At 38.4% G+C, this 24,441-nt stretch overlaps 1 protein-coding gene across 1 annotated transcript; it reads left to right on the top strand.

Moving 5' to 3' along the window:
- Positions 1 to 80: 80 nt before the first annotated feature.
- Positions 81 to 19,872, top strand: DCUN1D1 (defective in cullin neddylation 1 domain containing 1). The gene is made up of 7 exons (XM_026070862.1): positions 81 to 203; positions 8,390 to 8,606; positions 9,893 to 10,061; positions 10,691 to 10,821; positions 15,181 to 15,263; positions 15,505 to 15,601; positions 17,066 to 19,872. The coding sequence occupies exons 2-7, from the start codon at positions 8,432 to 8,434 to the stop codon at positions 17,143 to 17,145; spliced, it is 735 nt and encodes a 244-aa protein (XP_025926647.1). The 5' UTR covers positions 81 to 203; positions 8,390 to 8,431; the 3' UTR covers positions 17,146 to 19,872.
- Positions 19,873 to 24,441: the final 4,569 nt, after the last annotated feature.

Raw genomic sequence — 24,441 nt, 5'->3', positions numbered from 1 at the left:
GGGGCACCTCGGAGCCCGGCGCCAACCCGGGGCGGTTTCTGAGCGAGGCCGGCGGCTCGGGGCGCGCTAAGCGCTGCTGCCTCCATCCAGGGAAACCTGGATGCTCTGATCCTCCTGGAACCGGAATTCTCCTGCAGAATCTGTGGGTAACGGCGCTGTGCCTTGCTAGTAAGGTGCTGCTCATGGGAGTGTCGTAAAGGAAGGTTGGTCTAGCCGGTGTTTTCTCCCTAAAAAACCTATCCTGATAGCTGAGGATCTGCTCTCTGGGCTTGCAGATCTACTGCCTTTCTCCCTTCGCCCTCCTAGAGGGAAGCCAGGGTGGCTGGAATAAGACTTGTTATTTTTGTTTGCAAAAGAAGAAAAATAGCTTTAAAAAAGGGAGTCTTGTATTGGTCTCTTGCACACAGTGTCTTATGCACCCAAGTGAGCATGTTTATAGTCATACCTTTAGGCCTTCTCTGTGTACAAGAGCTGTACAGCTTTAACTACAGCTCTACACGTAAAGTAAAATAACTTTTCCATGGCAGTGCCTTGTCCTGGCAAGGGTGTAGGAGGACGTCTAAGATTTACTGGTGTAGATACATTGGTACAAGGCTATCTTATACTTACAGTTAAAGTTATGCTGGTAAGCAGGATAGTATATATTAAAAAAAATTAAAATGACGTTTCTAACTGATGGAGTTATTGTGACATAAAAATTTGGTTAGCCAGGTTTTAAATTAGTAGCGTGGGGTTTAGACCTCTAATAAACTTGTCACTCTTGTTACTGATTCAGTTCTTAAATTAATAGTTCAATGTAGATTTTCATTTGACTTTTATGGGAGCTTGGAGCTGAAGTCTGGATTAAGTTCAGGCTGTGTAGATGTTGTACTGTAACTCTGCAGTTTCTGGGGTTGTCTCAAGTAACACCTAGTAATGTTACACAAAATCTTATGAAGACAATTTTTTCTGTAAAATCACCTAGACCTGTCTCACAGTATACCAAATGTAGGTATGCAAAATAAATGCACGGTCGATGTGTTGTGTATCCATATATTTTTGGCTGGCTGTATGTTTAGAAATTCAAACTGAACAATGCTTTAATAAATTGCAATATAGTAGAAACAGTGAGGCATATCATGCTGAAGAATAGCTTTTTGTGACAAACAGCAGAAGCCTGTCCTCTTAGTTGTCTTGGTAGTACCTGAGAGAAGAACTAGAAGATATATTCTGTGGAACAATACCGATAGATTGGTATTTATCAGATTGGAGGGAATATCTGAATACTCTAGTCATGGCTCCAGGCATAGTCGTTAGGCACTGTGCAGACAGATATTTTCCAGGTTTGGCTTGTGGACTCCAACACCCAGGTGAAAGGATGCCATAGACATTGAAGTGGGACTGAATGACAGGCTGCAGCTTTTATAAGTAATAAATACAGGTATGAATTGTTTTTAGTGCCTAGGTATAAGGTTCTGTACTTATACTTGCAGTATGTCAGAATCCTCTATCTAGTTACGGCAAAGGGTGGGGACACTTGGTCGCAGAGATCTGGAGATCTCCATCCAGAAACGCAAGGTTCGATACCCATTTTTCTGCCCGTCTGCTCTGCCGCCCTGGCTGCTCCTTCCAGTGGCTGCAGCCGGTTCCCGCAGCTGAGGCCTGGCTGCTGCTCGCCCACGCGGCACCGCCGGTCGGAGCACTGCTGGCTCTAACTCGGCCTTGCCGGTGTTCATACTGCCACTGCCTTTGGGACAGAGGTTTCCCGGCTTCGACCTGTCTTTGTCCGATCTGTGGGAAGGAGGCCGTCTCGGCAGCCCGTTTGGCTGACTGCTCGCTCTGGCCGTTCAGTTAACTTTAAAAGCTCTCGGGTACGGCACCCTGGCTGCGGTCCACGGCTCATGGACAGCAGTCCCTCTGCCCGGCCCGCGTTTACGTTTGAGCTGAACACCCGCTGTAGAAGTGGTCTCCCTTCGCCATTACCCGTTGGTGTGCTGCTGCTGCACCGCATGGACCCTGAGGACAAGTGCCGTACCTGCGAATCGAGCCGGAGCTGCTAGCAGCGAGCTGGCCGGTTACTCTGAGGCATCCTCCCCGAGGAGCAGAGCTGCTAGCTTTGCTGTTCTGAATGATTTAATTGATCTAGGACCGTGTGTGATAGTCAAGACAAACACGTATTTGTATCTTTATCTGGAGCCAAATGCTAACCTTAGAAGCTTTGTTTACATTATCTATTATATTGTCCACTTTGTGTTCTCTGAAGAATGTTTCTATGTTGATAAATACATAGTTTAGTATAATAAACTTCACATGACAGAAAGCTGAAATTCTCGTAACACTAAATTTTTAAATGACTGGCACTGTCTCCTGTAATGTTATTCTAGTTTATGACATTATTACGTGGTGTTTAACTCAACAAGCAGTTCTGCTAGGCTGCTTCGTATGGTGCTTGTTCGTGTCTGCAGTAGGTTGTTGATACTAAATGTTTGTTTTTGGTTTTCCTCTAGTAAAACTTGTAGATTCTTGGCACTACGCTTAGGACTGGGTAGTTGAGGGTTAGACAAGATGGTGCATGATCTTGTTTCCTCTCCCGGCTTACCTGAGAACCCTTTGAACTTGTACTGTAAAGTCACTTTTAACTAGAGCCGTGGAAAAGCTATGCAGGAATATGAACTGCTCTGAGAACAAGGTGTGAAATTTATTATGTAGCTCTTAATATTTTAGCAATGTTTTATGGTGCCAACGCAAATATAATCTATGAAAGCAGCTTCTAATGGCTGAACAGAGCTTCCAGCCTGGACCAAAGTTAAGAATGCTGAACAATTGACAGCTTTATTTTGTGCCTTTTTGGGGGGAGGGAGGTAAAATTGAAGAAGTCCTGCTTTTGATATTTCTTCCACCTGTCAGGTTAACATGAATTGCCTTAAAGCACTATTAGAGCTACTTCATTCTTCTGGGTAGCTCTGTTGCTATCTTCCAAGAAAGACTTACTACCCATATGCAGGTATTGAAAGGATTTTATCCATTAAAATAATTTTAGAGGATGTAAAAAGCAACTTTGTGTTGCTCATGCTCTTTCTTTGGATGGTATATCTCAATAGGCCTAGTGGATGTTTAAATTTAGTTCTGATCCACTGCAAACAAATGAGTTTCACTTCAGTTTGAAGTAGAAGCTTAAAAATGTCCTTACCATCTTCCTTTACATGTCCTCTTTTCGAAAAACTGCTGTAGAAAATAAAATTTAGTGGAAGGGCATGCTTGTTTATATTGTATTTACTTTAATTATTTTGTCTTTAACTTGGATTTTACATTTGTTTGTGTAGTGTGCACATATGCCATGGCAATTGGTGGATTAAAATGTAACTTGGTGTATTCGTAGACTTTTGACAGAAATAAGTCATGATCAATTCTTATTTTCTTATCAAACAAGAAATATTCATCATTTTGCCTGTTAAACTTTTGCCATGTATTTATTGCATTGCATTCATGCAAGCAGTAAACCTCACAATTATTTGAGGTGTCTTGTATGTTCACTTGATGGATGTATTCCAACATGGAATTATTCAGACACTAGAAGGAAAGAATATTCTTCTGACCATTCGTGTGTACATAAGGACTTGGCAAATAGACAGTCATATCTGTAAGGTTATTACGTGCACGAACCCAGCCTGCTGTGTTCAGGAGAAGTTACCGTGCGTTAGAACTGATGTTACTGGATCCTCTGCAAGCACAAGGATGCTTCCCGCAGCCAGATCTCTTGCTAAGGTTTAAATGCAGTTAGTATAAAAACCTAGACTTTGTGGAGGTTGCTACTATTTTAGAAAAGGCTTTTACCTGTCACATGCGTGAGAACTTAACAGGCTTTTCTTTTGAGTCCTGACTGAGACAAAAGCACAGATGTCGTGTTGTTCAGGTGTCAGTCGTTCAGGTTTCAGTTGTTCAAATTCCTTTCGCTAGTGGGGAGACTAACAAGAATTGGATCATCTGTAAGCAGTGGCTGGAAAGGGGCAGGTGAAAAGCAGGCTTCACTATCAAGAAGTAACTGTGTGAATGCCTTTTTGGGGGGGGCCGGAGGGAATTTGGGGCAGGGATTCTCCAGACTGATCATGCACTGCTTGTCTAGCTGGCAGTCGCCTGTAACCCTTGGGCAAAGTCCAAAACCAGCGCGTTGATAGCAATCCTGGGTCCTCCAGCCCAAGCAGTGTGGGACGAAGGACACTACTGTTTCCCATGGACGTTATCCAGTAGAGTGGGGCCCTCATCTTTAACCACACGGCTATTAGCTATCCAGCAAGTGTTGATGACCAGTGTGCAAAGTTAATCTTTGAATCTGAAGTGACTAAAAATTGAGTGTAGAAGATTACAAGGAAAAACAACTATGTAGTCAGATCCGGCAAATCAGTTCTAGTAGTTTTTATTTCCTAAAGACTGGGGAAGTTTGTCTAAGGTCAGAAAGGAGAGGGAAAAAAAATGTGTACCTTTGACTGAAGTGTTTGGTACTAGTCACTGTCAAAGACAGGTTATTGAATTAGAATTATCAAATTTGGTACTTGGTGTTGGGGGGAGGTAAACTGTCATTTTAAAGCTGATATTCTAGGACCGGAGATTCATTGGCAAGATGTAATTATCGTAGTCTTATGAATCGACATAATGTGGCTTTTCATTTAGTGAGTTACTCTGAGCCTACCTTTAAAGCAAGTTCACCTTCTGTCTCTTATGACGTCCTCATTACAAAAGGTAGCTTGAATGCCACACAAGCTTCATCAAAGACTAGAAGATCTGGATTTTTCCTTTCCCCTTACCCCAAGGATAAGACTTATTAGAAAGTTTGTTTGTTTTCTGTTGTTTTTTATCTGTATATCCAGTAAATAAGATATGTTAGATAAAATTCTGTCTTCCCTTTTTACTAGCATTAAAGTTGAGGTGTTTTAAATGGATTGCACTGCATTAGAGCACGTACAATTGCAGCACAAGATATTTGTTGCCTGATGAATACAGGATTAAAGGTTATAGGGTGCTGTGGCTTCTATATGGCGCATTTAAAACAATAATAGACTGTTAGAGCTCAGCTTCTAGAAATAGCTCTTAAAAGTGCAGAAGGCTTGGAGCCTGTTCCTGCTTGAAGTGTGGCTTCTTAAAGTGATGAAATAAGAGCTATAAAAACTCAGCAATAATTTCATCTCTTGCTGTCCTGTGGTAGGCCTACAAAGAGTTGTCCACTTACTTAGAGTGTGGAGTGTCTTGTCCACACCGGCAAGCTTCTGAGGAAAGGCTCATCAAATAAAAAGGGCTTTGGACTTTACTAAAAATTAACTCATATTTTACCAGTAAAAAAATGCAGATAGTCCAGAGAAAGATTGTGGCTGAACAGAGCAATTTGTTGCACCTTAGTACATTACAGAACACTATACTGATTATGTACTGTCAGCTGCTTGGCTCTTGCCAAATTCAATGCCCTTTAAAAAAAAGGTTTTATATTGTTGCAATCATTTAGGGAATATCTCATGTGTCTAAATGAAATTTAAGTTTTATCATAAAAGTGACTTAAGCTGCAATTTTTTTGATCTAATAAAGCGTATACTCACTTTACATGACAGAATCCACAAAATGCACTACCTTTTGTGTTTTTCAGCATCTAAGGGCTGAAGCCCTTGTAAACCTGTTCCTTGACTTCTTTATTTGTTTTACGTCATAGCTTTTAGAGTTTGTTCTTGCCAGGGTAGGTTGCATAGGGCAGAACAAAGACTCTTTCTTGGGGGTTTAAAGAATACTGGCTATAAAGAGTGCTGTGCATACTTATGTACATGTATTTAAAAAAAATGGAGCTAATGATTAAAGCCGTCGGCTTTGTCCAAAAAAGCTCACGTTGTAAGTGCGACTCTGTCCTATAGTACAGCTGAATCTGTGGTAATGCAGCAGTCTGGTTGCATGGAGTTGGTTTGAGAAAACTAATAACTGAGACACAGAATAAGCCTGGGGATTTTTTCATCTTGGTTTCTAGGATTTCATTCAATGTTTTTTTTTTTTAAATATATATATGTTTATCATATGTTCATAAAAACTGCAACTAAAAATTCGTTATTCATTTCACATGTTTTTCTCAGCATAAATGAAGTTTAACTTTTCTGAAAGTTTGAGCTCAGTGTTGTAAGGTGCTGAATGTCTTCTGTAAAATGCAGAGCTTGCACAAATCTAATTTCAGTAACTGCAGATGCTCAGTATCTCCAGGAAGATACTTGCCAATTTTCCGCAGTGAGCCTTTGCAGGACCTGCTGGGATGGCTTGACCTTTACCTGGAACCATTCCTGCAAAATCTGAGTTTTGGAAACTTCTGTAGCAAAAGGTCCATTATGAGAAAATTATTCCAGAGACTAAAATAAAAAAGCAACACTTTGAAACTTTAAAAATAGTATATTCTAACTAGTCTGACTATATTTAAACCTGCAGAGTGTGTGCTAAAATTTTAGCTTCAGCAGAGTTTTGTAGATTCCCTTCCTCGCCCCCGAAAAGATACTAAAGTAAAGGGTATTGGCCTGTTTAGTGTATTATGTGAGCATCAGTTTAAGTCAAATTTACTCCCTTGTATTTATAAAATGTGCAGCTCTGAAGCTGGTAACTTAACTACTCTTATGAATAATAGTGTTCACATGCGCTGTCATCAAGCAGCGGAAAACTGATTTTGACTTTTAGGGCAGATTAATTTGTGTTCTGCAGCGTTAGTTCTTTTTCCTAATGATGATGTGATTGGACACTAAGTATCCTTTGGAATGAAGGGTTTCAGCCCATGCTTTTCCTGAACTAATCATTCTTTGGCTAAGAATAGTTCATAATTTTAGAGATTTTTTTTTTTTTCTTTTCCCTGTCCCCCGGAGAAAGAGCCCTGCAATGATGAGCGCAATACACACATCTAGGAAGAACGCAGGGTAAATTGCAAATGAAATACTTGTGCTGTATACAAAATGCAATCCTGACTTAAAAAGTCAGAACTTTATTTAGTAAGTTGTAACATCAGGAATCTTTTTGCTTTGGATGTACTGGAATGAACTTTAGAACTGGATTGGATTTAGCGCGGGTGCTGTAAGATTGCTTCCTCTGGATTAGCAGGTACAGTTTCGTGTAACTAATATCTTTGAAATACTGGATGTGCTTCCCCTCCTCAAAAATTGGGAATCACTCTATACTGGTAACTTGCTGGCAGCAAGGTCTGGATTACATTTTGCACTTGAAGGGAGGTAGGTGTCTCTTGGTCTGAGCATCAGGCCTAAACTCCAAAGTTCTCACCTTGGCTCTTTAAGTCCTTTCTTTCTTCCTCCCCTCCGCCCCCCCCGGCATCTTAGGCAAAATCACCTACCTTTTGTGAGCTTCAGGTCCTGTGCGATGGTGGCAGTGCCTCCTCACAGGAACGTCTCATGGATCATGTAGGTGGAGCTGAGCGCCTTCCGAGCGAAAATCTCTCAATCAGTCGCCGAAGATATTTCGGCGTGTACTTCCCTGAAATGGCCGAGCTGGCCTAATGCCTTGCTGCCGTCAAGAGGGCTGATCCTGCTCCTGGCATGTGGTCTTGCACCTCTTCCTGCACTAACTGGTCTTTCCCTCCGCACTTTCGGGGTAGAGGGAAAACATTTCTGTTAATTCAGTGAGCTGGGACTGAATGAGGCAAGCTGCTGGATTGCCTCAGCCCCTTCGTGTGCCCATTTCTTCAGTTTGCATTGATATTTGCTGCTTATGTTGAAGCAATTAATCTATCAATATTTTGGTATACACAGACTTTAGTTAGGCATCTTGATAGTCCCTTCCCCCCCCCCCAGGTGTACCCCTAAAACTTCTTGCATTATGAGAATTTGGGAGGGGGGGAATTGGTTTAAATAGCAAGGTGCCCCAGACAGCTGTATGTGAATTTCCTGTGGCTTTCAGTTACACCTCCAAATATGTGATAAGAATACCCTTTTTTAACTTCCAGGATTGAAGATAAAAATGGGTATTCCTGTTGCACATTTGATTTCTGTGATGATTTAACTCAGTTTTGTTACAATGTAAAGTACCTAGAGTGAAGGCAAGTTTGAAATATATTTCCAGAGTAGGGTGTATACTGTCAAAAGTGGGCTTTGGTGTACATAGTGCTGTTGTATGCACAGTGGTACGAATGTATCTTGTTTACCTATCCAACAGGTTCCTCAATCCCACTGTATCTGGATGCGTAATAAACTGTTTGCATGTCTAATTAAATACAATTTGTATCTTCTGATTTAGCTGATTTTGTAAAGTAAGAGAGCAAGTGTTGGTTTGCCTATCCGTTAGTAGAAAAAAGGTGTAACTGCTGGGGAAAATTATAATAGTTCTATAAGATAGTGATTTTTTTTTTTCTTCTGCAGTAAAACATTTCTAGTTCGGTGTTGTCTCTTTCTGCTAGAACAAGTTGAAATCGTCACAGAAGGATAAAGTGCGTCAGTTTATGGTCTTCACGCAATCTAGTGAAAAGACAGCGGTGAGTTGTCTATCTCAGAATGACTGGAAGTTAGATGTTGCAACAGACAACTTTTTCCAAAATCCTGAACTTTATATACGAGAGAGTGTAAAAGGATCATTGGACAGAAAGAAGTTAGAACAGCTATATAACAGATACAAAGGTGAGTATAGTGGATTTTAAGCCTTATTTCCTACTTGTGTATATGCTTTGTTACAATCTTTCATTGCGGCTCTGTTTTTGTACTTGGAAATTTTAACTGACTTTTTCAACTTGGTTTTTCCATACCTAATAATACAAGTCAAAATATATTTAAGGCCATGTTTTTGTAAGGATTACGTGCAGTTGCTTTATGTAAACTTAAGTTATGTACATTTTTACAAGATCAAGGTCTGGAACTGGAGTTTTGCGTACAGCGACTAAGTGTAGTGGTTAATGTGGATTGCTGGTGATTCTTCTGGGGGAGACATATTACTCAGGACTCACTCCCTTACAAAGTTAAAAGTCACGTACCAAGGATGGACTCTACCTTATTTTTTATTCACCTTCTGCTTATTTTCAGACGGTTACAAACAGAACAGAAAGTCTTTTATCTATTTTGCTGGCAGTGTTCAACTGATTTTATCCTAGCATGAACATTAAGGTGGATTCAATACAGTAAAACAAATTCAGTGTTTTAGCACTTTAAAAAATCTAAAAATGAGTGCTATGTTTTGTGTTGGTTTTCATGTGTGTGCATAATCCAAATACCATTTTCCTGAAGTCTTTGTTGGCTTGCGTTAGTATATCTTTGTTAGTGCACTTGAAATGTGAGCATCTCACTTCCAGACCAGATGTTGACTCCTTCGTGGAAAGAGGAGGACTGACTGGCTGACTTGGAATTGGTAATCAGGCAATGTAACCTTCCTCTTAGAGGTTACCCTGTCCAATCTCATGCATGCTGGTGATGCCAGAAAATGCATAAAATTAATGTCAATATAGTAGTTTATGGGGAGATTTGCTTGGTTGCATCAGTGCAACTTGTAATGGACCTGTCAATATTGTAGTATTGTTTGTAGTGGTACCCATATCAGCAATCTTACCTAAGATGCCAAGAATTTAGTGTGCTGGTGGGAAAGGAACACTGTTCTCTGTCTAGAATCGGTCAGAGTATCATGTGTATTGTTAGGCAGAAAACAAATGTTTGTGATGTTTTTGTCTCTCAAGGAAAATACCTTAAAAGCTTCATTGTATAGGAGGCTTTATTGCAGTAATTTGCTCAAGTGTTAAAGCTTAACCATTTAAAATACTAATTAATTTTTGTCTTTAAAATACTCACTTTATGGGCTTATCCCAGAAATTACTTCTTGAAAATGTGTGCTTTCCCTTAAAAACTCTTGTTGAAGAAATATTAGCTTTTTTTCAAAAATCTGAGGAGTTTTGCTTGATAATTACTTTTATATTTCAAAGATCCTCAAGATGAAAACAAAATTGGTATAGATGGTATACAGCAGTTCTGTGATGATCTAGCACTTGATCCAGCCAGCATTACTGTACTCATCATTGCATGGAAATTCAGAGCTGCAACACAGTGTGAGTTTTCAAAGCTGGAGTTCATGGATGGAATGACTGAGCTAGGGTAAGTGTGCAATAGGTATTAGACACTGGCAGTGTAATCTAATATCAGAAATAGGAACATGCAGTGAAACAATCCTCTTTGGGGGATTTTAGAATCACATTGTCCTTTCAGAATGTTTTGAGAGTCTTTTCAAACTTTGGAGACTTTTCAGAGTCTAGTATCACTTGTCTACATCTGTAAAAATGCATCTGCTATCTATGTGCTAGATGCTTAGTGACCCAAAAAGGGGATGTGGGTTTGAGTGCTACTTGCCTTAGTTGCATGAGCATTTCAGTTGGCTGCTGTAGAGCTACTTGAGTAGGTAAAGCAAGGATGCTGGTCCACAGTCTAGCATAGCTGAGTTTTCTTTGCCTTAGGGGAAATGTCTGTCTTGCCTTTGTCCCATTTTTCTGAAAATACTGTACATTATAGAATCTGGTCTATGAACTAGTTTATGCAAATGGCAATGTGAAAAAACAACAAAGAAATGAAATTGTTGTATAAATGCAGATTAATTAGGGACTTCCTGAATTTTGCTTTAATAATCCTGCTGTACCGACCACAAAAAGGTTTTAAAAGATTAAAAGTTGTATCTTGTATGTTATGGCAAAATGACTAATACACAAATAAACTTGCTTTTTAAAATGCAGATGTGACAGTATAGAAAAACTAAAGGCCCAGATTCCTAAGATGGAGCAAGAATTAAAAGAGCCAGGAAGATTTAAGGATTTTTATCAGTTTACTTTCAACTTTGCAAAGAATCCAGGACAGAAAGGTTTAGGTATGTATTCTTACTTGTTAACATTTGTGCATAGGTATGGGAAATGTCTGCTTAAAGCAGTAAGTGAAAGTATTATTATGATCCAATAAGTCTGAAATTCAGATAACCACCCTTGGGATAAAACACGTCTCACTGTTGTGAAAGATAGATGTCAAAGTCAGATATGGTCTCGGTGTCAGATTTTCAAATTCATTGAAATGGCTACGTCATTAGAATAGACTGCACAAATTTATGTGGGAGGGTTTATTCTTTCATTAAGCGTATGCACAATTCTAAGTAAAGACAATAGATTGTGGTCTTATGTTAAAGGTGTAATTACACCACATAAAACTTGCATCAATGGACAGATTAGTGGAATTTTCACTTTTAGGATGAATTTAAGCTGTAAAACTGGTTAATGTGTAAAAACACTTGTACAAAGTCTCTTGCAAGACCAGAAATGCATGTAAATATCTTTGCAAAGTAGAATTGGAATAGCACAAAGGGATTTCTGTATCCTGGGCTGGATGGCTTTTGTTGTTGTTTCTTTTATAAGGTAAAATGTGCCGACCTATGGCCTTTTTTTCCTCAGGTCAATGAGTGTTTTTTTTCCCCATTGTTTCAGAGCTTTTTTTTTGCTGATGTTGTTTCTCATTAGCATAATAGGTGCTAGAATTACTCATTAAAAATAATTTTTGAAAAAAATGTGGTTTTGATGGAAATAGATTAACAAACTGTAAATTAATCTGTCTATTCAAAACAGCAAAAATAGGGGAACAAAATTTCTTTCAAAGAGTAATGTTAACCAGCAAGAATGCATATCCTTTGTTTCATGACAAACCTGTGTAAAGTCAGAAATATAAACAAGTCCTTTTTATACAATGTAGTTGAGATGTTAACCATAACTAGTATTTCATGAGTCTGTAGCTATTAACTTAAATCAACTGTTCTGCTTTTGAGAAGAAATAAAATACTAAACAGCCCGTAAGTTCTTTGTTGGCAGCTTGCAAATTTATTTTGTCTCACTGGTGAAAACACCTCGAACTGGTTGCCGCTCACCAGTTTTGCACTCATGTGCTGTGAAAACACAAGCATTCTGCTTTGCTTTTATTGTGCCTTGTGTATGTGGACCAATTTTTGGCTTAAGATTAATATTGAAAAATAATGAAATAAGCAAAAACTCCATGTCTTAGTTATGAATCTGTGTCATTCTTTAACATCTTTTGTTTTTGTTTGAATCGTGAGCTTCATTGTCTTTGAAGAAGCTAAAAGAGCATTGCTAAACTTTGTTTAAAAATACATGTGCATATACATGTAGCCAGATCCGATTCCTGCAAATAAATGAATGGGCTGATCCTTATTTTGTGTAGAAAGTCTTTTATTCATTTATTTTTTTATTTGGAGGGGGGGTAGGCTGTCACACCAAGGAAAATGTGAACAGTAACTGAATTGAGAGAGGCTGGAAGTCAGGCAGTGGAGAGTGTTGGTGTGGAATCAGTTTTGCAATTTGATTACATGTTGTTTCAGGTTACTGTTGTAACATTTAGCATGTATATAGCACTTTTAATCTTTAAATAGCTTTGCACAAGAAGTAATCTTTTTGCAAAAAATCCTGTCATTTGGTAAAAGTGAAATCATAATGATACCATGTCAATATAAATAATCATGTATAGGTTTTAATTAATTTTTCTCAAGGCTTCAGAATAAGCATAACAGAACTGTCCTGTTTAATACTTACCTCTTATTTTCTTCTCTGTATTTCTAAGGTATAAAGATGACTGCTACGTTCTTTTTCTGATTTATTTAGTCCTATATAGAATGAGTCTATTGAGTATCCCAGATGGAATAGACCTCAGTAAAAATGATTTAGCAGGAAAACTGACTCTGACTCTTGCTTTTTTTTGTCATTTATCTTAAAGCTTCTTTGTGCATACTAAGCTCTAACAATGACAAAGAAAGTATAATTATCTCAGGTCCATGCAGCATATATGTACAGTAAGATTTTAGTCTGGATCTGGAGATGGTATAGAGCTAAGTTTAAAATCTGAATGCTTACTCCCTTTTGTTGTTTCTCACAAAGCCAATAAACACACAAATCTAGGCATGAATTTATGATAGGGCAGAATAATTCTGGAAACCCTGAAGGCATTTAATTTTGGAGTGTCTAAATAATTGCTTGTAGAAACTTGCAAATTGATTTTCATATATATTGGTCTGTAATCTTCCAAACATTGTTGAGTAGTTCAGGCACAGTTCTGGAAATGCAAATCCTCTGCATAATTCTGTACTACCACATAAGTACTGCACACGTATTAAAAGTTCCTGTGATATTTGCATGTCATTTGAGAATACCTTTTAGCTGCTGCTCATCTCAAACATTGTTCACCTCTCTTTTGCCTCTTGGCACAGCACTCAAAGCAGAGTCAGTTTTGAGACTTTCATATTTGATCCGTACTTTGTTCTGTGTTATCAATTAAGGAGGACTTTCCCAAGCAGTCTTACTTTTTCTTATGAACACCTAAAAATTTATCCTTTCTTTTAAATTTCTTGATTTTTATTAAAAAAAAAATATTTTAAAATATGTAGTGTCTTCCTAAGCCATCATGTCTTTGTGCTTTATGTGTCTGGTCCCATCTTGAAGGAGTTTGAGGTTGCAGTTTCCTGCAATTTTTTGTTTTAAGGCCTTTGCTTAGCCACAAGAATAACATGGTAATCGTATAGACACGTCAAAATGCGCTTTTTTTTTTTTGTAGTGTTCATTTAAGGCACTATAAATATGCAGAGATTTGATGACTTTGCATGTTTGGTATATCTACTATTAATGCATCACAAGTAAATTAAACTTAGTTTTCCAGTCTGTTTCCTCAAAGAATTGATCAGCTTAATCTGAAGTTTGTGTCTATTCATTATTAGAAAGACTATTTTTTGCTGAAATCAGAAGCTTATGTTTTATACCTGCATCCTCTGTTAAAGAGAAGTACCAAGCCTTTGTATTTTTAACAAGCTGCCATTTTCAGATACAATGATTTGACTGACCAGTTGTGGCTGTTTAATTTGTACCTGCTTCTTGGAGCCTCTAACTTGGACCTTTTATGCAAAATCTTGCACTCTTGAAGCTGGTGGAAAATCCTCCGTGCATTTTATTCCTTATTTGCTCAGGAAGCATTATAATGCCATTACACTGTTAGAGGAAGACTTTTAATTTCAAATGCATCAAACAATTCAGAACCGCCCCCAGCAACCTCTATTTTTTCCCCTACCAATACAGTTTGGGCTTTGTTTTATTTGTTATTGATTTCACCTCGAAGATCCCCATCCCGCTGGCTTTTTAAAGATACATCGGGTTTTTTGGAGGAAGAAAGTTTGTTTTATTTTTGAAAGTGCAATTGATCAGTTGCTTGCGGAAGACGAGATCTGATGGACTGTAGCAAGGTGTAAGATGTTCTGTTAAAAAGGTTCTCGTGGACTCCTGGTAGTAGAGATCACGGCAGGTAGAGAGCTCAGATACCTGTACGGTTTTGTTCTGTTTTTTTTTTTTTTTTTTATTAACTAACAAGTCACTAGTAGACAATATCTGCGTGCCAGTTTAGCCTTTGGCAAACGCCAGGGTAGTTTTTTTCCTTGCATGCTAGGCTAACCTGTCTTTTTTTCTCCCCCCCGCCACAACTGCTGCTTCCTAACAGCAGTGCGCGGGACCTGACAGGCAGCAGGTTGTTCTTGTTCCTGACCTGTGGTTTTCGGGTTTCTCGATCGCCCTGAGAAGCTGATGCAAAACAAGCAACAACTTCACAGGAGTCATTCCAAAAAAGGAGGAGGGAGGGCAGGGGGCAGAGTAACCAACCATCTGCTACATAGTAGATAATTAAAGAATTTTTGAGGGAGATCTGATTGAAGATATAAACACGCAAAGCTAAAACCTGTAACGAAGTTGCTCTAAGAATAAAATCGTAAAAGCTAGTTTTATGTGAATCGTGATTTATAAAAAGAAAGAAATGTTTTCAGCAGCTGATGCTGCAAATACTATGAATTTTTCTTTTCAAGTTGATAGCATTGCTAGACATCAGTATTTTCCTGAATTGTACCTAGAGTATCGTTAGATGGCAAAAAGAGTATAGAATATCTTTGTGTAGTTTTAGATATGTTAAATATTAATATGGGCAGTTTTCAGTTCTCTATATTCAACTGGTAGTATCAAGATCTAAAAAGTATTTGTGTAACACTATTTCTCTATGGTTGTCTTTGTAAAAGATCCAAGAGTATATTTTCATTAGATTAACTTCTCACCATTTTGAGTATATGGTTCATCATAGTGTTAGATACCTGTGGAGTTTATATATTTGAAATGTGTATCTCTAATAGTTATATATTTCAATGTTACAGATTTAGAAATGGCCATTGCCTACTGGAATTTAGTACTTAATGGAAGATTTAAATTTCTAGACTTATGGAACAAATTTTTGTTGGTAAGTTTAAATTTTTATATCAACTGGACTGGAGTAATTTCAAAATGTCAAAGATAAATATGTTTACATCCTTGAATAGATGAGACAGATTGTTTTGACACAGATCCCAGATACTACAGTTCGTAGTGTGTACAAGAGAAATATGCTCTGGGATTATGGATATGTCCAAGATAATAATATTGAGTTTGTATAGGTTTTTAAAATGTTTTTTTAAATATAAATTTTCCACCCCTCGACATAGGAGCATCATAAAAGATCAATACCTAAGGACACTTGGAACCTTCTTCTAGACTTTAGTACAATGATAGCAGATGATATGTCTAACTATGATGAAGAAGGTAAACACTTCAATTTTCTTTTATTAACTTGTTACTCTGTGTTTTTATGTTGCATTTATCGTTGTGTATCTGCTTTGGCAGAGCTCTCTAATAAATGGTGTAATTAGAATATCAGTGATGATGCAAAGTCCAGCGTTAAAAGAACTACCTTAGTGCATGTTGTTATCATCTGTGTATTGCCTCAGGTTTAAAAAAGAAATGCTGATACTTTCCAAAAGCCCTGTTCTTTTTTTTTTTTTTTCTTCCTTCTTTCTAAACTAAGACACTAACTTCTTTGTGAATCAAACCCACATATCTGTCCATTAAAAACACAGATTCTCTATCAGTGCAGTTCTTGGCGTCTTCAACAAAGTAATTGGTTCCTGGCCTATGTGTGGTTTGTTTGTTTGTTTTACAGGGGTCCTCTGGTTACTGCATTTCTTAGCTGAGAATATTTTTTAAATTTGATTGTTCTGATTTATGTTCTGATTATTTATTCAATAATAATATTGAAGTGAAGTTGGCAGTATACAGGGATTACTAGACATAAGTTATTTTTACAAAAAGTGTTTCTTCTAAACTTTTGTATTGATCTTTCCTCTTCCAGTCCATCTGTAGCCAAGAACAGCTAATTACCTTCAATTGTTGGCAGCAGATCACTTCATCGAGTGGAGGAAACTGTAAACTTCTGGTTCCTCCAAACTGGGGGAAGTGAACTTTTACAACTTTATTTAATAATTACGGACATCCCCTTATCATCAAGCAAATGGGCTGCTGCCCATAATAAGTCAGTGTAGTTTAGAAAGACTAAAGAATTTTTTAAACATTTTTTTTATTATGAATTTTTTTTTAAATATTATTTTAAAACTTCATGTGACCTCTTTGGATATCACTTCCTCAATATGTAAAATATTGGTATGCATTATAACTGCCTCTTGATAATGAATATGGAGGAGTAAGTATAGTGTAGTACCAGTCTTCTGTGGCATTGGCTATAGAAGTGCGTTTTGCTGTTTTCGAACGTTGCTATGTGTGCTGATTCCAACAAATGAGCATTGCATTCATATAAAATCATATTCTGAGCTGAAAATGTTGTAGTGTGCTACACTGTGCTGCTGCTTAGAGCACAGGCTTCTTCATGCAATGCTCAAAAGTTTTTAAGCAGCTATTGCCATGCTGGAGACCAAGTTTGAGTTCTGCTTCCACCAACAGGATGGCTTGCTGTTAAAATTCTGTTAGCTTGTATTTTTTGATCAAGAATATGTCAGAAATATTACTAACTGGGTTTAAGGGAAGGAGAAATCTTTAACCTGCTCTTAAATTTCAAGCAACTGCACCAAATGATAATTTTTTGCTCGAAACTTTACCCACTTAAGACAGGATACTAAACTTGTGTAAATCTGAAACTTGTAAGCAAAAATGTTTTGTTGACCTGACTTCTTATGTTCTGGGCTTTTTTTTTTTTTTTTTTTTTTTTCCTTTTAGGGGCATGGCCAGTTCTTATTGATGACTTTGTGGAATTTGCACGCCCTCAAATTGCTGGGACAAAAAGTACGACAGTGTAGCACTAAAGGACCCTTCTAGAGTGTACATAGTCTGTACAAATACATGAAATGGAAAATTGCACAGTCAATTTCTGCTGGCTGGACTGAACTGAAGATCAATCCTCACAATATGGCTGAGGGTTGAGACAAACCTTTAAGGATACATCTTGGACCATATCATATTTCATTCTTCTACTGGTGGTTTGGGCTTTTCTTCTAGTCTGGACCACTCTTGCCCGTTAAAATTCCAACATTGTGGATTTCATCATGGATTTTTTTTCTGTGGACCACCCTAGTTTCATCTCCCATAAGTCTTAGAAGCTTTATAATTATTTTGAGGTTTCTGGTTTCACATAAAGCACAATGCTGGTTATCATCAGACGACTGTTGTATGGCATCTGAATTATACAGATCAACATCAAAACACTTTTTAAAAAAATCCTTAAATATACACTTGGGGCTAGTTGCAAAGACTGTATTGATAGCACTTCCTATAAGAGTGATATATTTAAGTGTACTGGGTCCGATAATTTTTTTTCTTTTCTGGAAAAGTGCAGGTATTGTCTAAGTGAGTTTTGAGTATCTGATAAAAACAATTGCAGAAATAACCAACAAAACCCAAGATTGTTGATATTGGGGTATCCAGGTGCCTATCTGAATGGTTTGATTGTACATCAGCTGACTGTGAAAACAGTTGAAGTACTACACAACTACTGTGCACTTACAGCACCCGCATGTAACATTATAGTCAGCCTTCAGTGAGCGTCATTGAGACGAGCTGTGTGCGTAATGGTAGAATCTAATATTCTCTAGGTTATTATCTAAGAAATCAGATTTCATTACAGTTTTGAAATGCTTATCTGTCTGTCTAGGAAAGGTTTTTCATTTCTGTGGAAATCTAAAACTTGAATATACTGAATTTGTGTCTTAAATGTTTGCTACACAATACAGTATTTTAAATTCAGACATGGAATTTTTATGGCTGAGGTATGAAGAAACAAATGACCCTGGTATTCAAGAAGGTTATGAGTTTGATATGAATCTAGGTTTTGAAATGATTTTCCTGAGACATAAGTTAAATCTTTATAACATATAGGTACTGCTGTTGTGGATGACACCCATTTTTAATTACTTGTTTTGTTGAGCTTTCCTTAAATTGACATATCACTGTGGTTGCCAAATACAAAAATTAAGAGTAAAGCTTTCCCCAAAAAGCACAGGTCGGAATATAAAGTACTACACTGGCTTTGTTTGCTTAAATTATTTTGTTGATCCACCATTACTTCTCACTGCATATAACTAAATCATTTGTTTTGTTCAAAGCAGGTTTTATCAGATGTGATTCTTCTTTATTTTTAACCTTACAAGAGCTCTTGAAGAGCTGCTTTCATGCTAAACGTGCTCTTTTACTCCTCACTTAGTTACTTGTGAAGAGATTTGTTTTCTTGAGATAAATACTGTTCTGGAAAATACCAAGCTCCACGGAAAAGGAGGAGAGAAAAAAGAAAGACTATAGTTATGAGTAAGGATAGAGGTTTGAGTCCATGCTCTAAATAGTCCCGCGTTAAGGCCAGAATTATTTTTGAAATGAGTGATTGGAACTTGCACTAAAGAGCAGAACACTTTTATGCAGATGCTAGAATTATTTTAGGAAAAAAATTGACTATTATATTCTGCTAAAAATTTTATTTGTATGCCTTGAAGTTGACCGTAAGGTTAGCTCCCCTCGTATCAGTGCCCTTTTAAGAAAATCCAGTTGTGCATTTATTTCAAGAATACAATTCTACAAAAATGTTGCAGACTTACTCCAGCTACTGGAATTGGCTATGCCAAAAATGTGTGTTTTGCTGCTTTCAGTATTTCCTTTCTCAATTTTGTGTAAATATAAACGGGGACTTGAAATTATGGGGGGGGGAAAAAAGCTCTACAAGGTATATATGCGTGCTGTTTTCTGTCTTGAGGGTTTTGGTACAGTTTCCGATCGATTAGTTCGAGTATGCTGTGTTTTGAGATGAGAACTAACTAGCTTTTTATCCCAGTACAGACTTATCCCTCCAAAAGTCTGATATTGGTTAGTGGCATAATGCCGTGGTGTTTTAAAGAATATTCCTTTTGAATGCAAGACCTTTTCAACAAAATAGTGTTGTCATCAGTTTGGTACTATACGCTTATAATTACTGTGTAATTATAAAAAAAAAAGACATAAAACTTTGACTAATTATGTTGCAGAAAAGGGTTATTTGTGCTATGATGGCATCTTAAGAGTTTTTCAAAATGAATAACTGAAGTTGAAAGAAACATTGATATAACAGGGTGTTCTAAGGACAAAATGCCTGGTTACAGGGAATATTTTGTATTGAAAAGTGCTCAGATGTGGCCATGTGTTTTTTCCTTTATATATTTGTGTGGGTTTTTTTGTTTTTGTTTTTTTTTTAATGCAGACAGTTGCTTACTTGGATTGCTTTAATTCATAAGTGCTTACGTCCTCAATTCGATGATCTCCCCATAATGGATCAATTTACTTTTGCCAAATGTCAGAAAAAAAGGTGAACACCTGAAGTTTGTAACCTGTTTTTTTTATACATTAAAGATGTACAAAATTAGAAGTGCCCTGATATAAAACACTTAAACTCAAGATTATATTTAGTAAAAAACATCATTTACATATCTCTGTAAGTTCAAATGTAACTTCCTACAATCCCTCTCATTACCATCAGAGGCAATAAAGCTCCAGTGAAATTGCCATGACTAAGTCTTCTCATGCATTGTTTCAGTCTATTGTTTGTAAGCCTTATTTCTAGACCCTCCTTTTAAGGAGGAAGAAAAAAGAAAAAAGAAAAAAGCATGGAATATTTATCTCCTGTTTAAAACATGCATTCTATTGGCAAGCCTTTTTTGGGGGGAAAAAAAATCTAAGAACTGATGCAACATCTTGCCTGCCGCTTCTTCTAAATGTTTACAAGTACAGGAACTTACCCAGCTATGCTGCATTGGCATTACCTAGTATGCGATGAAAGATACCACAGGCAGTACGTTTGTGTAAATATGGCTGGTTGAAGACTACCATACATAAGTAAATGACTTTTTTTTTATTGATCAACCTGTTAATAAAGTAACTTATGAATTGCTTCAGAACTGTTTTACAATGAAATCCGTACTGAGAAATCCTTATTTAAGAAAGATATAATTTTTTTAAGAATGGATTTAATAAACTTTTGTCATTCACACTTTATTTTAATAATGTTGCCAGGAGTCTCTGTAGATTTTATTTGAATATAACTTTTTTTTTTTTTCCTTAAGCACATGGTGCCATTCAGTCTTCTGAGCTAAGAGCTGACCACACCATTAAATAGCTGATGAAATTATAATAGCGCAGTGTATCAGGAATAGGCTTTTGTGTTGTAATACTGAGCTGAATGTTTTAGCACCAACATGTTAAGGTATCTCCATGAGTCAACACTCAAATAAGAGTTTTTCTCCCTGCAATTCAAACAGACACCTCAAATTCAAGTCTGGATCTTTAAACCAGTACAGAATCAACATCTTTTGGAAAGTTATTCCAGCAACTTGTCCTCAAATGAACTATGCTGTAATGCACTTGCAGATTTGGCCAAGGGTGCAAAGTGGCTTTCAGCCACTCGCTCTCACTAAGCTCTTTTCTACTAGAATAGTCCGCTACTGCCGCATCTTTTTTTCTTTTGCAGGGAGGTGGCTGCAACAAATGTCCCCCACTGCAATACTTGTTATTTTCTCCCGTTTGAAGGGAGAGCACACCTTTGCATTGCTATGTCCCCGTGTAAGGGATGCTCCCTCTTGCCCCAGAGCATCTTCTGGTTTTTGTCTCGTTTTAGCCAATACTAGACCAGTACTCGACTAGTTCCCTTCAAGGACTCTTTTTTTCTCTTCAAGCCCCTCTGTTATAACTGCTTTCCCTGTTCAGCAAGGCGTAGTAAGTAATGCTTATCCTTGAAAACACTGACTGCACTACCAGACAATCAATGATTTAGCACTAACAACAGAAGGATTTCTGCCCCCCCCCAAATTTCTGCTCAATAAAATTTTCAAAATCACTGTGCTTTCCTGACTCTTCTTTCAAATGGAAAAATCAACCTGTTGGTGTGAAAATTGCACTACTGCTGTCAAAGGACTGAGGTGACAGAAGCGGGGTAGATGTGATTTCTGTAGGTGATGCAGAGACTAGTTTTTTAATGTGATCTGCACAGGATTCCCCAGGGCCACAAGCGAGATGCAACGCTTGACGTGATCCCAAACAGCACGGGAAATGCCGAGATGCCAAAGAGCTGAGCTGTACCTGCGCCAGCGTTGTGTTTGGCTTCAGCATCCCCTGGGGCAGCACAAGCAAATGGTCTTCCGCTGTTCTGCTTAGCTGTAAAAGGAAAATTATGCAAAAATGAGGAAGCACCTTATAAAGGAGGTAACGCAGAGATTAATGCCAACAGGCAGCAAGGCGACTGCTTAAGGGTGACGTGCTGGAGGCACAGGGCAAGCCGGTACTTAGGCCTGTTGCTGCTGGAGGGGAGGATGAGAGGACCTCGGGTGGCTGAACAGCAAGGTCAAGATACTCAGGAGGGTGATCTAAAAGCCGAAACGATGTGGAAAAAAAGAAAAAAGAGGTTAAACTGACAGTTTCATGTAAAACATTCAAATTAAGCTGTTTGCTTTTTAAACTCAATTCTGTATAGGCAGAGTATAAAATCCCAAGCCCTCCTCCCTGCAAAGGCTTGAAAGACAACTAGCAGAAGGAGTCAAAGTCATCCAGCTTCCAGTCCAACGGGGAGCAGGACGCTGCCGAGAAGACCCGCAAGGCTGATGGAGGATGAAGATGCGAAGGCCGTGCTTGGAGAGGACGAGGCCACAGCGAAGTCTTTGCGTGGGATGTTGGCCTGAGAAGACACTGGGGCGAATCCCATGGTGGAAGCCACCACTGAGCAAAACCCCGGGAGGATCCAGCTCTGTGGCAGCTGGGAGAGAGGTGATGGAAGGGAGAAGCACAAACGGGCCTCGGCCAGGAGCAAGCGTGCTGCAGGCCACAGCACCGTTGTAAACGCGGTTTTTGGGAGGGAGGAGAAGGGTAGGGAAAATTAAAAAAAAACAGCACAACCACCAAACCTTGACGACACCAAACGATGCAGTCACAGCGCCTACGCGTCCCTCCTGAATCCTCTCCCCTCCTGAATTAATAAAACTTGATCATCAGGCTCTATTGCGAAAGGCTTCGTAACGGACCCAGCAAGGAGGAGGACACCGGCTAATTCCTTGAGAGTTGGATAATTCGAGATTATTCTGGTCTCTTGCCTGAGTAAATAGCTTCCATTCTGGGCTCAGAAATGCTGCAGCAGCACTGGCAATGATGTGCTGCACAGGTAGCTAAAGCCCGTGAGGCAGTTTTGGTGCAAGATGTGCTAAACCGGCACCTGCCTGTGGAGCCAGGACTGCGCTGCCTGGGCAGGGACAAGGTGGAAGTGTGGAGCCCGCTGGAGAGCCGGGTCGCTGCTGCTGCTGCTGCTGCTGCTGCTGCTGCTGCTGGGACACTCAAAGTCTTGGCATGGGCCAAAAAAAAAAAAGAAAGAAAGAAAAAAAAGAAGCTTTATATTTAACAGGAATATTTTATTTATAGTATAAAATTGAAATTTTAGCAGTCTAATCCAGAATTACTAGTCCAGAGCTAATTATCACAGAAAAAAGAAAATAAATGCTACTACACAGAAAAGTCTTGATAATACCAACACAATTAAAACATACTTAGCTGCCCATGTCCTAGTTCCTATCCCTTTCCCTGGGGGAGGGGGTTGCTCTGCCTGTGCCCCATTGGCACTTCCGGGCAGCGGTGCTGGACCCAGAGCAGCCCTGGCTGCGGCTCGTGGCCGTGACCACTGCGCTTGGACCTGCAAAGTGGGGCCAAAGCAAAGCTGCCCAGGGCCCCTTAGCGCAAGTGCTGGCCTCCCCGTGGCACTGGGCAAGGTTTTTATACACACACACACACACACACACACACACACACAGTTTTTAACACCGTGTGTGTGTGTGTGTGTGTGTGTGTGTGTGTGTGTGTGTGTGGGTAAGATGTACACAGTCCTATGCTTTGGACTATATATATTTATAAATTTATATTTTATATATAAATATATATTTAGTATAGCTATCGTTTTAGATCTTTTATATATAATGCATAATTTTGTGTGTGTGTGTGTGTGTGTGTGTGTGTGTGTGTGTGTGTGTGTGTGTTTAATCTGTCCTACCACGGTCTCTTTTGATTGCAGGAGGTGTGTTGTGCACACAAGGGTGCGTGTGCGCGCGCGCGCGCGCGCGCACACACACACACACACTCTCTCTCTCTCTCTCTCTCTCTCTCTCTCTCTCTCTCTCTCTCTCTCTCTCTCTCACACACACACACTCACAAACTATATATAAATGTAAACACATATAGACAAACACTATATATAAAATGTATACACATTATCCATACACATGCACTATATATATCATGTATACTCATTCTACACACACACACACACACACACACACACACACACACACACACAGACCATATATATATATATATATACACACACATGCATATGTGCATATATAAAAATATACACACATGCATGTGTACATGTATTTGCCTATATGTATGCATATTTACACACATATATGCATATATACACATGTATGTATATGTAAGCATATGTCTATATGTATATGCACACACATATGTATGTGTCTGTATATTATGTATATAAGTGTATGTAAATGTATGCACACTATGTAATGTATACACACTATACATATGCACTACTATATATATCACACTATCTATCTATAATGTATACATGCTCTACAGACACACCATGTAATGTATAGAATACACATAAAATGTATACACTATAGATAATGTATACACTTTCCACACACACACACACACACACACACACACACACACACGCGCGCGCGCGCGCGCGGGCGCGCACTACATAATGTATACACATTATATTCACACACACAATATAAAGTGTGTGTATATGCACACAGTATAATGTATACACACACTATAGAATGTATACACGTTCAATACACACAACTATATAATGTATACACATCACAGAAAACTATACTGTATACACACTATAGACTGTATATACACACATGTGAACACACATGTGTACACATAAACACTATATAATGTATATACATTATACATATATACACACATACAATATGTATATGAAAGTATTTTGTATAGCCATACACATGTGCACGTGTGTGTGCGTGCACGTGCGCACACACCCACCCACA

Source organism: Apteryx rowi, unplaced genomic scaffold, assembly GCF_003343035.1.
Source record: "Apteryx rowi isolate R43461 unplaced genomic scaffold, aptRow1 scaffold_32, whole genome shotgun sequence".
NCBI lineage: Eukaryota > Metazoa > Chordata > Aves > Apterygiformes > Apterygidae > Apteryx > Apteryx rowi.
This window is presented reverse-complemented; position numbering and strand designations above follow the sequence as displayed.

Bases quoted from the DNA above. Each gene is read 5' to 3' on its own strand.
- DCUN1D1 (XM_026070862.1), top strand. From the start codon at position 8,432: ATGGTCTTCACGCAATCTAGTGAAAAGACAGCGGTGAGTTGTCTATCT. The intron at 10,822-15,180 runs GTATGTATTCTT...TCAATGTTACAG, and splicing joins TCCAGGACAGAAAGGTTTAG to ATTTAGAAATGGCCATTGCC. The intron at 15,602-17,065 runs GTAAACACTTCA...TTTTCCTTTTAG, and splicing joins GTCTAACTATGATGAAGAAG to GGGCATGGCCAGTTCTTATT.